The sequence below is a fragment of the Cuculus canorus genome, chromosome 4 (genome assembly GCF_017976375.1).
Source record: "Cuculus canorus isolate bCucCan1 chromosome 4, bCucCan1.pri, whole genome shotgun sequence".
In the NCBI taxonomy this organism is placed as follows: domain Eukaryota; kingdom Metazoa; phylum Chordata; class Aves; order Cuculiformes; family Cuculidae; genus Cuculus; species Cuculus canorus.
The window spans coordinates 29,056,070-29,070,276 of NC_071404.1; the positions used below are offsets into that span (position 1 = coordinate 29,056,070).

The 14,207-nt window shown below is 36.8% G+C and overlaps 1 protein-coding gene across 1 annotated transcript in view; it reads right to left on the reverse strand.

The window, feature by feature from the left end:
• Positions 1-3,113: 3,113 nt before the first annotated feature.
• Positions 3,114-14,207, reverse strand: part of USP46 (ubiquitin specific peptidase 46) — a 31,848-nt gene continuing 20,754 nt past the window's right edge. Inside the window, exons 6-9 of the mRNA XM_009569851.2 lie at positions 12,925-13,008; positions 12,425-12,622; positions 11,507-11,585; positions 3,114-10,492 (exon numbers count right to left, since the gene is read on the reverse strand). Of these exons, the coding sequence (XP_009568146.2) occupies positions 10,391-10,492; positions 11,507-11,585; positions 12,425-12,622; positions 12,925-13,008 (463 nt within the window). The 3' untranslated portion in view covers positions 3,114-10,390. The remainder of the gene's footprint in view (positions 10,493-11,506; positions 11,586-12,424; positions 12,623-12,924; positions 13,009-14,207) is intronic.

Consider the following 14,207-nt stretch of genomic DNA (forward strand, 5'->3'; position numbering starts at 1 on the left):
TGAAATCGTTTCATGGATTCAGGTTTAACAGTTCCAAGACAAAAAATGGCTCATTTTCATATTACAAGGATTTTGAGTAAAATACTTCTGAATAAACAAAGTTCAATTGTATGTACAGCATGGTGAATGGAGTTGTTTGTTTTTCAACTCAGTATCCAGAGACTGGGATTGGCTGCACAAGAGTGTGAGCAAGAGATTCAGTATATTAAGGAAACATATTCTCTAGGTACATTTCTTCTGCAAGTGTCATGACAACTAAACGGACCTGCTAAACAGTGAGCATTTTTTCACTGCTCTTACCGCAATACATGCTGACTGTGTACAGTCTGTATTCTGCAGCACCACCCACTTTATGATAAACTGATTGTCTTTCCTCATCCTCTGTAACTGCATTTGGGAACATTAAATTAGTATAAACATGTAACATTACCATAAAGTAAAGCTTTTAGGTTTCATGTACCACCTCTCCAAGCCATTGTAAAAATACAGTTTAATACACAGATTGAACATTACTCTGTAGCATGTTGTTGTGCAAATGTCGTTAATTTAATGTTGGTTCAAACCACGTCACAGCATAGTGATAGGAATGGAAATATCCCCATATATTTTAACAGTAGAATTAGGCTGTACCTGAGCATTTAAAAAAATGTCATAGTTGTAAAGGTTAGGGGGAAGACCTAACCTTCTGACCTTCTGCTTCTGCTGACCTTGAGGACTTTTTTTATCCTCAAGGCCAGCTTCTGAGGGGCAACTGAATGCTATTCTGGTGTCTTGGCGAACATGGGTCTCTGTGTGAACTATTCATCTTGCAGGAATTAAACCAGTTAAAACATCAAGGACTTTACCTCAGAATACTTTTGGTAATCTGAAAATGTAATTAGAAATATCCAGAATGAAGAAACAGAAATTAACCAAATAAATTATATTATCCTTGCTTTACCTAGTATTTCCTGCTGGTGTATAATAATTAACAATTAGTAAGGGCAAAAGAAGGCTAATCCATTTCTCGGAAAGTAAAGCACTGTTGTGACAGACTTCCCAAGCAACCTCAGCTGCCCCAATGTATTCCAGGCAAGACAAGCTGTTTCAGAGATAGCAAGGGATCAAGTTATACTGCAGTGATGTGCTACAAGATCTGCACTTTGAACTGCATCCAGAAGTGAATAGGTCACCAAAGCAGCTGCTGAGGAGCTGGTGAAAATGTTCCTAGTAGGTCAAGTGGTCAGCTGAGAGGTGGCCAGATTCAGCTCAAAATCCCTATGTATTTTAGTACACCTTAATAGATTTCTACGGTTTTCACCAAATTAAGAGTAAGAAACTTTATTCCAGTTTCTGTTATTACTAATCCTGCTGTGAAACTGCAAACCTGTCTGGAGCTTCTTTACAGCTACACCAAAGAGACTAATAATAGAATTTGGTCTCTTATCAGGTAGTCTCTTGATTGCTGCCTGAGCATTTGTGATGCCTAATTTGCAATGTTGGGTGAAATCTGTTTCTTCTATTTAAGATCTTTACTGTTCCAGAAAATGACTTGAATATTTTTGCTCACATGACAGGAAATCCAAAGGATCCTTGGTGTGCTTTGACAAAAAATGCCTAACAGTCTCCACCTCTTGAATTCTGTTTGATCCTGGTAAGTCTCTCCATGCATCCTGGGGCAAGCTGCAAATTCCAGGCTGTTGCTTCATCTGCTCTTTCTTTATTCACAGTGAGATGAAGTGCACCATTAACACCAGGTGATGTGCTTGTAGCTAGTTTGTAGTTAAACTGATACAGGCAAAAAATATGTTCAATTTGATCATGACCAATCTTTCCAGCAGTGAATGCCACCAACAGCTTCCTTCACAGCAAGCCCATCCTTCACTTCCAAATTCTAAAACTGTGACAGTCATAGTACAGTAGTAGACAAAGTGGACTGAGAGTGCCTTTCCTCAACCATATAAGAACAAGAGGAAGTGAATCACAGGGAAAAGTTGTTATGGTTTAGAAAGGTCTTGCAGTCATTCATTAAAGGGATCTTCTTATGTTCAAGCCACATGAGCAAACTGAAGCAGGAGTATACATGCAGTTGTTTATCTTTCTTTCTAAATCGGCTAATATATTTGCAAATGTAAAGTAAACTGGTTCTGTACCAGAAAGAAAGCAAAACCCATGCACATTGTGTTCCTGGAAACACAATGAGCTTGGTAAAAATATGTATTGAAGCTGCTTGGGTGTGGAGTGAACCATCACCAGTCCAGCGTGCCCTGGGAGAAAGGATCCAGGAAGGTCTAGGTCTTCAGAGAGTTGCTGGTCCCACAGCCTGTGCCACAGAAGTCTCCCAGAGATGGCAAGGGCATGTGGCTACAATTTCTTTAGACTGAGGAAAGCTTAAAGCTTTCAGGTCACAACGGAGCAGCCAAATGAGTCATGCAGTGAGGGTGAGTGAACTTTAGCAAGGCAGTGAAGTAATCTACTATTTGATATAAAATTAATAACTGAAGAGAAACATTTTCAAGAACAAATTGAAATGTTCCATTACTATATATATATTTACATGTCTTGAAAATGCTTGCCCTTTTTTTCTTTTCAAAATTTTTACTTGATTTTTAAATTGCACACAATCATTCAAGGAAATTAATATCTCCAAAAACATGGTTTTCCGTATTTAGTCATGTCTAATAAATGTTGTTTCAAGTCTGGTGAAGGTACTTAAATGAAGACTCTTACAATTTTATCCTATCATACCTGAGTTTTCAATTAAGATGAAGTAATACGTTCAGCATTTCTCTATCTTGTACATAGAACACATCCCAATCTAATTAAAATGATTGCTATAACTCGTACCAAGACCAATGGATCAGTAACCAAAGGATAGGTAAACATCATACAGGTTTTGGGAAAAGACATTTCTGAAATGAGAACAATTCTAGTGGAACCCATGTACAGTGATTTTGTCTCTTGGAAACATTTTCTTGGTTTCTTTGTATGTACATTATAAATTTTATTTCTTTAAAATGTTTTAAAATGGATTTGCAATTTATTTATTTCAATCATCTCCTGTGTTTTAAATTTCTGTCTCCATCCTATGGTTAAAAGCTTATGCTTTAATAAATCAGGAATGAATTTGAAGGTGTTTCAAGGTTTTTTGTTTGAATGGAAATCTGTACTGTAAGAAATTAAGTGGTTTTCAAGCTATGCCTTTTACAGTCTGATGTGCCATAAATCCTATAGCATGTTAGCTATAAATTTAACATGCTGTTTGACAGCTATGTTTGATTTTAGTTCTCTGAACAATTCTGAAGGAATAACAAGAATCCATTTAGATAACAACAAGAAACTCCAGGCTTTTATTTACTTAACTTTTAAGAAAGTAAATTGTGTTTGCTAGTGAATAACTTCAGGAAAGTGAGCAGGCTGCAGGAACCTTTCAATTCTCTGACAGAATTTTAGTCCTCATTAACAAAACCCTTTCCCAGTCTGGTTGTCACAGGTAAAATCCCAGGCTAAATCCCAGCTTGGGATTGCTGTTCCTTGGTGCAAAATGCAGTTCAATTCTCGCTGCTTTTTATTCTGTTCAGTTTTAGCTGTTCTCAGTAACATTGGCAAGGTCAGCGATGTGCTTTAAGCAAGTACACCTCAGTCACACAATTGTATATACACCACCAAAATGACTCATGAATCGCATGCAAAATTTGTTCCCTTAAGACATTTTAGAGGCAGTTAGCCCATGTGGTGAAATATTTTCTGAAGCCACTTAAAATGCAATGACTCCATTAAATGAAATAAAAAGTAAGCATCAGCAGACTTGCCATCTGTAAGAATACAGATACCTGTTATTCCAAAGCATGATGTGTAACAACCAACATCAATATTCAGCCTTAGTCTGGCTCCAGCTGAATTCGAAGCAAGTTAAATGGAAGCAAGATCAGCTAGTGAGTTTATTTTATGTAAAATATAAACATGTTAACAGGAGAAAATACTGTTTTCTTATGTTACAACCTTAATAACCAACATGAGATTTATCTTACAGTTCTGCAGGTAGTGCAGGGTTTAATTACATGTACATGATTAAAAAGAGCAGATATTCAACTGTACACATACACCATGTATTAAATGCTTTACTAGAAATTTAGTATTTTTATGTGTCCCCAATTGTGTGCCTAATAATTTTACTACCTCCTACTCAATTTAAAAAACTAGCACAAAATATTTAAGTAGTTTTATTATGATTGCATCGTTTTAACAAGGTAGAGAGGGTCTATATATTTACAAACAAATATACATATTCAAAGCCTCCAAAAAAACAGCCCTTGCCATATTTTTTCCTCTTCTCTTTCTTCTTGCCCCTACCCTACACTCATATTCATAGAGCATACAGTGACTTTACTCCTAAAAAGTCATGGATAAGATATGGAGTTTGTTAGATGTTCTTTAACAAAAGCCACAGAAGCCAGAAAACTGTCTCCAGGAGAAACACTTGAACTTGTAGCACGGCTGTCTTGATGTTGCTCTGGCTGTTAGAATGAGAGCTGAGAGAGGAGTAGGAAACTATTTAGTGTGTGAACACAATTTGTCTTGGGACATTTGTGAATATGAACACCACTGTAAATACAAAGCTGATGTTTAAATTCAGTCTTGTTAAGGAATGTAAACCTACCTATTCATCAGGTTTTGGGGAGCAAGGAGAGAGTGGTTGCAAATATTCATTATCTACTGTGGTAAGCAAGATGTTTTGGTGAACTTCAAGGTGTCTTTGCAAAGGGTTTGCTCTTGCCACTTTGGAATCCCCAGGAGAAGGGTTAGGAATATCTAGAGGATGGAGCACCAACTTCAGCAGGGTATAAACTGAAGGTTAGAAAGCTGCATGCCAGTCCAGCTCTCCCTACAGACCTACCATGCTATCAGAAAAGTCCCTTACTCTTTAATATTCTTCCATATAGTGAAGTTGCCATCTGCACTAGCCTTCATTAGAAGCATTAGGCTATTAAATTGACCACTGTGACTGGTGCACACAAGTTTTACATTGTGAAATAGTCCCAGTTTTTATAACCAAATGAAGCAAAATTATTAAAGAATTATAGCAACTCTGAGATCATGAATAAAAGAAAATATGTACAGTTTCATATTAAATCATTCAGGCAAGCAAACCTACTAGGGCATAAAGAATCATTAGTGTGTAAAGAGGCATGTGCTTAGCCCAGGTGGTCCCATCAGGTGGGCACATACCTCATGATAGGTGTTATTTGACCTTGTGTGCAAAAAGGAGAGAGTTAATCTGAATAAGTCTTTTGGACAGGTTCAAGCAATCTCTTTGAATTAATGCCAGTTAACTGGAAATAAATCAAAAGGGTGTCTATCTAAGCTTCCCAAGGGCTACTTAAATATTAAGTGCCATGTAAATTGAGACGAAACACCTCAGTAACAGAAGTGATGCAACATGAAAAAGCCTTGGTCTTTTCATTGATCACATAGAATATGATGCCTAACAAAAAAAGAATAACCCTTGCATTAACCACACAGGAAGTCAGTGACTTGCTGATATGGATACCACAGATGCTGTCTTCTAAGAAACATCCAGAGTCTTTGATAGATGATGTGGGGTTTTTCACACCAGCATTTATACTACTTCATTATCTCTTCCCTTTATATGAGTCTAAGTGGAGTGAGGATAATGCAAAAAAATTGCTCTTAGCAATTAGAAATTGTTAGAAATTGTTCCTAGCACTTACACAAAGGCTGAGAATAAATGCAGCTCTTAAGATTATTCACACCTGAGACTGTATAGAGCAAGGATAAAATGGCAAAGAGAGCAATACCTGCATCATCAGCTGATTGACAGCTGTGTTTGGTAAAGACAATTCTCCTGTGTGAAGTGGTTATAGTAATTATAGTATCAATTATAGTAATTGATAACTGTGCCAGAGATTAAAGTCTTACAGTCATTCTCAGACAGGCCAGAGTAACAAAAAAGGCTGCGAAATACACACTGTGAGTGCAATTCGTCAGGTACATACTGCTATGTGTGGCAGACACATAATAAATACTGCATCCTTGTTAGGTATGAAGAAATATGTATGAAGAAATTTGGGCTTCTCAAATTTACAACCCAACTAGGACAACAAGCCTAAAAATGGAAACTAGGTTGTAACTGGAGACATTGGATCACAAGCAAACAGCTGCAAAAGCAAAAATACAAAGGCAAAATGTTAAGCTGATTGGAATTTCACGAGATTGACATTGTTGCTTAAAGTGCTTGGGTTGATTAAATTTTTAAAAATCAAAGTACATGAAGATTAAAACAGAAAACTAATAATATTAACTACATAAGTTTTATACAAATACAGTAACAGACCAAAAAAGAGAAATAAATTAAAACAAACACTGATAAAAGGTACTAGCAAAGAACAGGTACACAGCCAAAACTTCTTAAAATTTCTAGTACACATTCAGCTGTACAATTCTGCTCACAATTGTCAGCCACAAGCAGCATAGAAAAGAGAACAAAACAGGAAGGGTCTGCCACTGAGAGGCCTCGAATCACTGGTAGCTACAAGTTATCAGCTCAGGTTGCAGCTACATGATGCTGTAACAGATGAGTGAATTAAATATAATATCTGAAGATAAGAGGCAGGCTGTGGTAGCACTTTAGGGCCCATCATGTAATGTGAATTTCAGTTTCAGCTTAGATAGTTCTTTAACATCTTTATTAAACCTAATACAAAGGAAACACCTACTGCTTTATTTTCTTTCCTCCAGCTGCTAAGGTAACAAGACTTCTAAGACGTAAACTGCTGCTCTGAGGTAACTGTAAATTATTAAAATAAAATCAACAGGAGTAATTTTGGGACTTAATTTCAACAAGATGTTTGCTTCACTGGTATGGTTTCTCCATCACTTCCCTCTTCTGCTTCCCTCTGCTATGTCCTAAAAATAGAAATTACATAAAATCCTGACAGTCTGTTCTGTGAAACATAGAAGTTGAGGCCTGAGCTCATCCTCTGAGATAACTAATTCATCAGCAATGCAGTGCTTCATTGGGAAAACCAGTACAGTACCAAAATGTTCTTTTTTCTAAGTAAGAACATACCAATAAGATTCATAAATGGACAGCACATCTCGGCGAGACATGCATGAAACAAGTAGAAAACTTCATATGTCATTAGACCTAATGTACTCAGAATCCAACACCATAAAAATAGTCATTTTAGGGAAACACAGAGTACTACGACATCTATGCTACAATTTAGTTTTCTAGCTGCTGGCTGAAAAGCTTTTATTGTCCTAGATATTTTTCCATTCTTTCATAAGGGACTGGAAATCTGTACATAAGCATAAGAGAAAAAGGATTATGTTTTATTTAATCAACAAAAATACTCTACCTCATATGATTGTTCCTGTGAGGACCCAATCCTGCAAAACCTATGTAAATGGGCTTAATTTGACACAGAAAAGAAGTTCTGCTGTCTAGACTGGCACTTTTCATACAGCCACGATGGACTGCTTTTGCTGGACCTAAGTTAAGACATGCAGCACACTGCAGACTAGATAGAATCTGTAGAATTGTGACTATAAATAATTTTTTTTTAAATCAAAAGAAAACACTCGTTAGTTTAGCTGGTGTTAGCATAATGTGAACATTCCACAATTTTTCAGAGCTGAAGTCAGACCACTGATGTGGACTGTTGTGATTCCAGTGCTGTGATCTTTCATGGGCTAGCATGAATATAAAGTGGTTTTTCATATTCTGTGAGAAGGCTTATTCTAGTAATTTTGCTCTCAGTGACATACTGCGATTATCTGGTTTTTACAACCTAGAGCTGTCTTGCAGCTGGAGAAAACCAAAGATTATTATCTAGTATTTTAGCATTTAAATATTAATTCATATTATTACCATTATAAAAATCAATTTTCACATAAGTCAATTGAAATATGGAAAACATTTCCTAAAATTGACTGATTTAAAAATTATTTTTATGAAAAAATTACTTTTCATATAAACTTGAGCCATAAATATTCAAATGATACCTTAAGAATATCTTTTTTGTTGCTTGTTTTAAAATTGAAGGATGTCCTAATGATGTTCAACAGTAAACTGTGACATACAGACCTTTGGATCAGCACTGGCTAGCACTGATCTACAAGGCGCCTTCATTCACAACAAAGAAACTTTACCCATTTTAAGAGGCAAGTGACTGCTATGTTTTAATGTGGAAATTCTGAATGCTTGTAAATAAACACATTAAAGAGGGATTTGTAGGTTTAGCTTTTCAGTGGAAAAGCTCCTGAGCCTCAGTGAGAGTTGAAGTATCCTGCAAGATTTCTCTCTACTATGTTAGAGACAGCACATTTCATTCTAATATCGATAAAAGAACTACATCTGCATCCCAATTGTGCTGGTCTTGCACCTGCATACCAGCCCTCATTCATGTGAGTGATCTCTGTAGACCACTGCTATTATTCCCCTAAGTAAGTACTCTAAGGTTACATTCTACATCTGTTTTCTTGTATTGGTATAATAACATGATAAATAACAAATAAGGTTAGATTAAAAGCCCACTTCTGTTTCTCATTCAGTGTAAAGTGCTGAATTTCCTTAGTTTACAAGATGGCCCTTGATAAATCCAACTGAACTTCATTTATGTTGCAGTAGAAGCCAGTACTTCATTTTCACCGTTATTTAACAAAAGATATTTCACATTCACAGTAGATTACAATGAAAAGGAAGTTATTCTCTTTCCTACAGAACACTAAAATATAAGATTTAGCTGCACTTCAAAAGTCATTTCTCGAAATGGAGTGTTGGCCATAAAGTGGCAGGCAGGCTTCTTGAAGAAAAGAAGAGCCAAAGGCAACATTATTTAATAAATACTTAATGAGAGTGAACGAAATAAACAGGTAGAATTAAATTTTATGAGATGAGAATATTTCCTTGTAAATACTAGAATCAACTGTCAGTCCCTGTGAAGACTAGAGTGGTTTTGCTGTTGACTTCACTGGAATAGGAATTTGGCTACTGAAGTTCATGAATTGCATAATGGAGTGAAAGTGTCAAACTAAGCAAGGTAGTTACCCAGTGTTACCACCGCCTCAGCCTGCTATCAAACCCTTCTCATAACCTGTTGTTACTTTCTTCCACATTCATTCTTTGCCAAATTCCAGTGTGCGAGTTCAGCAACCTTAGCCAGTACATGACTAATACCAGCCAAAGTCATCCAGTAAAATCACAAACAAAGCCTTTTGCACTAAGACTTCTGATGTTCTTCAAATCAGACACTTTAGAGCCTTGTTTCTGTGATCACCCAAGTACTCTCAAATGTGGACAAAATGTTAAGAGATGATACATACATGATAGTGTGTGTAAAATAATGGTTGTTATGTATTGTGTTATGCTGCTAAGAAATGGACTCTGTCTTGAGAAATAAAAATAGAACTTAAAGATATTCAGAAAATTGCTGGATCAAGCCGTGTCTTATGCATTTTATGAACAACACTTATTTTAAATGAACTGTGTAATTTCAGTCCTGATGGATACGTTAAACGTAAGCAATTTACTGCAAATTCAATTAAGTAAACAACCTATGATATCATTTTAATAGGAAGATAAGTTCAATCTCTATAAATGTAATTTATCTCTGCATAATATGTGTTATCTCACTCCCTTTATTCCAGTCCTCTGTGAATTCTGAATTCTCATCTCATCTGTACCTCATCTGAAAACTTACCTCATCATGATAAACAAAGTGATTGGACAGACAGAAAGAGTTACTTAATTCTACTGTAACTTAAATCCATCTACGTGGATTTTAGGCCTGAGGTTATGCACTGAAAGTTTATAACAACCCAAAGCTTAAATGATTTTGGAAGAATAACTTTTTTTGCTGCAGAGAGTAACACGTAAAAAAATCCCCTAAACAACTACAATTCCAATCATCATCAAGCATATTTTTATCCGTACACTTAAAGTGGTTAAGTATTTGTCAAGATGCGTTTGAAGGAATGCTTTGTAAATCAACACACCCCAAAGCCATTTAGAAAGTTTAAAACAATTTTGCCGTAAGTGCACTGAACACTTCCATACAAAATACTACTCGAGCTGGATCGGGTTTAACAATTGACATCCAAATCTTATTATCTGTAAATGTTAGTCCATAAAAATGCCACTAAGATCTGACTACAATTAACTCTTCAATCAGACTTAAAACCTACAAACAACCCCCCTCTCCAAAACAAAGTTCTGTGTGTCAAAAATGGACTGTTATAGTCAATATCACATAGACCATTTAACAGGAGACAGAGTGTACTATTGTTCAACCATACAAGATGTGGTCTATGTCAAAGTCAGTTAAGGAGGGCCATCACCTTCTTTTGCGTGCAGCATCTTTGTGCGCAATTGTCACCGTTTGCCAAGTCACTCTCTTGACTGATAGAATAAAATATAGCCAGATTCTGAATTTTTTGATATATCAGAGGTCAGACCATAGAATTCTTCAATGGCTTGAGCATCTATTTTCTGCAAAATAAATAAAAATATTTAATATGTTGTTAGAGAAAAGAAATACCAAACATGGATTAAATGACTGTGTAAACACAGAAAACAAATTCAGTTATTTGTTTCAGGGTAGCAATCAGCAAATACTGTTTGCAACTTAAGCAGTGCAAGAATAATGATCAGGGGCTAAGGCCTACTGGTCTCACTCATGGAAGTCAATAGGAGAAATTGCCTCAGTGAACCTAACTGAATTAGGCTTTTCCCAGTAACAGAGAGAGTCTTTGGAATGCAGTAGCGAATATTGTTAAAACACATAAATAATATTGTTAAAACACATAAATGTGACCATATGACCCCATCTTTCTGAAATTTCCAGAAACCCTCTTCAAGACATGCCCCATCGAATGCCCCTTACTTTCCTCCACAGGATTTACTCCTGGGAAATCAGACTCAAGACCTCAGTTTTAACAAGGTGCCACAATGACATAAAGGGTTTGCTTAGGAAGGAATTGAAGAATGCTTAAACAGAATCTGTAATAGCTGTGCACCAGACCCTGCTCTAATTTACATTCAGATAAACCCAGATCAACTACAGAATCCAGACTTTCTTGTAACTTCACAGTTGTTCAAAAATCAAAATTCTACAGCAATGCTACCTTTAACCAGTCCAATTTTGACAAGTGATATTGCCAAGGACCTCAACATAATTCCTGAATAGTTTAGTTTTTAACAAATTAAATTGATTTTATTAGATATAGAAAACAGTCCTAATTAAATCCTTCAAGTCTGACACTAAAGACATTTGATATTGCTCTGAAACAAAACAACCCACATTGTCAGAGTAAGAACTACAAGATTACTAATCTTTTTTTTGCAGTCCATCTTCCCAACAGATTTGAGCTAAGTGTCATGTTTCAACCAAACTGTCATTTTGCAGACTAGTAATCTATACCCGGGTCTGGATCAGAAATTTAATCCCAAATAGAGAAGAGAACATAATACAAAAGTTGTGCTCATGACCTTCAGTATACTGACCTCTACAATGTCATCATCAAACAAGAGCCAAAATCCATGACTTTTCACAATAGTAATGTAATGCCCCCGATTCGGTCCACTAGAAAGCAAAACAAAAGACAACCCCCAAAATATTAGAGGATACTATTGAGTCCATTTTGATAAGTCACATTTCTATATGCAAGCAGACTGAATTATAACTAAATGTTATGAAGAACATAGCAAACCCACCCTAGTGGCACAGCAGACATTTAGTCCTTTAACTTTTTTACCGACTTGTTGCAAAGACTTCATCAGATGAAAGCTAAATGTGTTGTTTTCAGCTACACCATGACCATTTGCCATTTAACCTACAGAACACTTAGCAACTTGGTCGTGGTAGGCATTAACGTCTGCAAATATTTTACAAACATTATGAACTAAATTTAAGGGGGAAAACTGTTCGGTATCAACTGTAAATATTTAGTTACATACATTCTTTGAGAAGACAAAGGACAACAGATATTCCTAGAACCTCAAGTATTATTCTGTTTGGGGTATTTTGACAATACCCCGTATATGAGAAGCTTTGTTAAAGCTGTCATTTTCATTGCCTAGACAAGAGACCTAGGGATCTGTTGTAGGGCCTACGTGCTAGCAGCATCTAGCCCTCATAGATTCCTGGCTGCTAAGCTCTCTAAGTGGACTGATGAGCAAAGAGACAGCTTCATTAATTTAAGCCAATCTTGTGACTTTTGGAGGCCCAAGACATTATTATTTGAACAAGTACAGATTTACTATGAGGCAGAGTGGCTAAGAGGTTCAGGCTGAGACACAGGCAAATTGGTGCAGCAGCAGGGTTTATGTCTTCCCTCCCACTCCCCCCATGCTTTGTCAGGCATGCCTCTGCCCTTGGCAAATGTCTCGCAATAACTTAAGGTATACTCGGAAGTATCTTACCTTCCACAGTGAACAACAACAGCTACCAAGTCGTACATCCGATCTAAGTTGACAGCATCGCCTGATGTATTGAAGAGACGTAACTCCAGAGGAAATACTACACGATAAGACAGCTTAGTATACCTGTGCAATTGCTCCATATACTTGAATCTCTTGAGGTGTAAGGCAAGAATCATGGGCAGTTTTTTCACTCTCATCCTGGGAAACCATTAGAATGCATATGATAAAGACCTGATCAGTTCAAAGCCATTCTTCTTTCCTTAATGAGTAAATGTTTGTATTACAAAAATCACTTTGTAAGTAACTGTAGTCAAGAAGCAGTAGCTTCTAGATTAAGACACATGTAATAGCTTTGAATCTGTCTGTAGGTTCTCTAGCCCACTGAGAGAATGCAGCTGAGTTGTAAGGCCCCATCTGGATATCTAAACACAACAGATATCAAGGAGAAAATCTGTCAAAGCCTGGGAGGGACATGGTGAAATAGCCTTCTCTTTGCTTACCTTTTCTGTGCCTCTTGTTTACTGCAGCAAGTTTCACAGTAGTATTTCTGTTCACTACATAATGTCTCTGTGTTACTGAAGTCTCTGTAAATAAATACAATTATTAGTTCTTAAAGGATCTTAACACTTCTGCCCCACTTGGGCTGCTGAATTTGAACTCTAAAAAGTTACATAGGAGGAAATCCTCTCTCCACTGAGTTCAGTTTTCTAAACTATCTAAAGTAACTGTACTGGGGTTGACTAAAGGACTTCAGGCATCTGGCTGCCCTGACAGCCCTGTATTCAGAGCTGAGATCCTCTATACAGCACAGGTAGAGGGTCAAGTATCTCAAAGTGGGACTTATATCCTGGTGTCTTATGTGTCAAGGGGCTGCCAGCGCTTGGATGCAGTCACTCTTATCCATCCAGTCCATTTTTAAATTATGGGCAGAATGGAACAGCTTCAAGTGCAATTCTGTCATCTCCAAATAGCTCACATTGTATGGTGTTCTGTAAGGTAGATCTGAATCCTCTTACACAGAAAAAATAAACTGAACTCCAGTTTTATCTAAGCTCTTGAACTGTCATCCATAAGTTATCATTATATCTTCTTGTTGTCTAAAAAAGAAAGTGCCAGGTAGTATAGAAGATCTTGTAAATCCCGATCAAGTAAATGTGCTTGGAAATGTTTCTGGATTGAGCTTTTGAAATGAGAGAGGCAGAGAAAGGCCTCTCAGTGTCTCTAAGTTCACAGAAATATTTATTGGAAGTCACAGTGCTGATATGCTTTGGAGCAGATTTTTAAATACCTAAAAAACCATAAATGTAAAAAAAAAACCCAGTAATTTGTGGTCATCCTCTAGCATTACACTGCAGCTAAGCAGGTGTTTTGAGAACTGTAAATACCAATACAAGCACCTATCTTCCAGTTTAAGAGCACAGCCTTTCTTGTGACTTTAGGCCTTAAATAGATATATCTGAAGTATGGAACAGTTCTGTTGGTTGCACCTTTATTGTACCTAAGAGACTTCTGAACCCTGGACAAACTCAGGCCAAATAAAGTCCATTCTACCATTGCAGTTCAGGTGCATGGAGGCCAAAGCTGCACAGTCTGCACACTCATCCTGCTCTCAGTGGGCAGCCCCTGAATTATCTTACAGAGGCAAAGGGAGGATTAGGAATGATTATTTCTTCCTGGCATCATCACGTCAGGGGTAGACAAGAAAGCTAAAGATCATGAAGATTGCCAGGGCATAGGTATTAAAAGTTATTTACATAACTTCATAAAAGGGAAGGATTTTCCA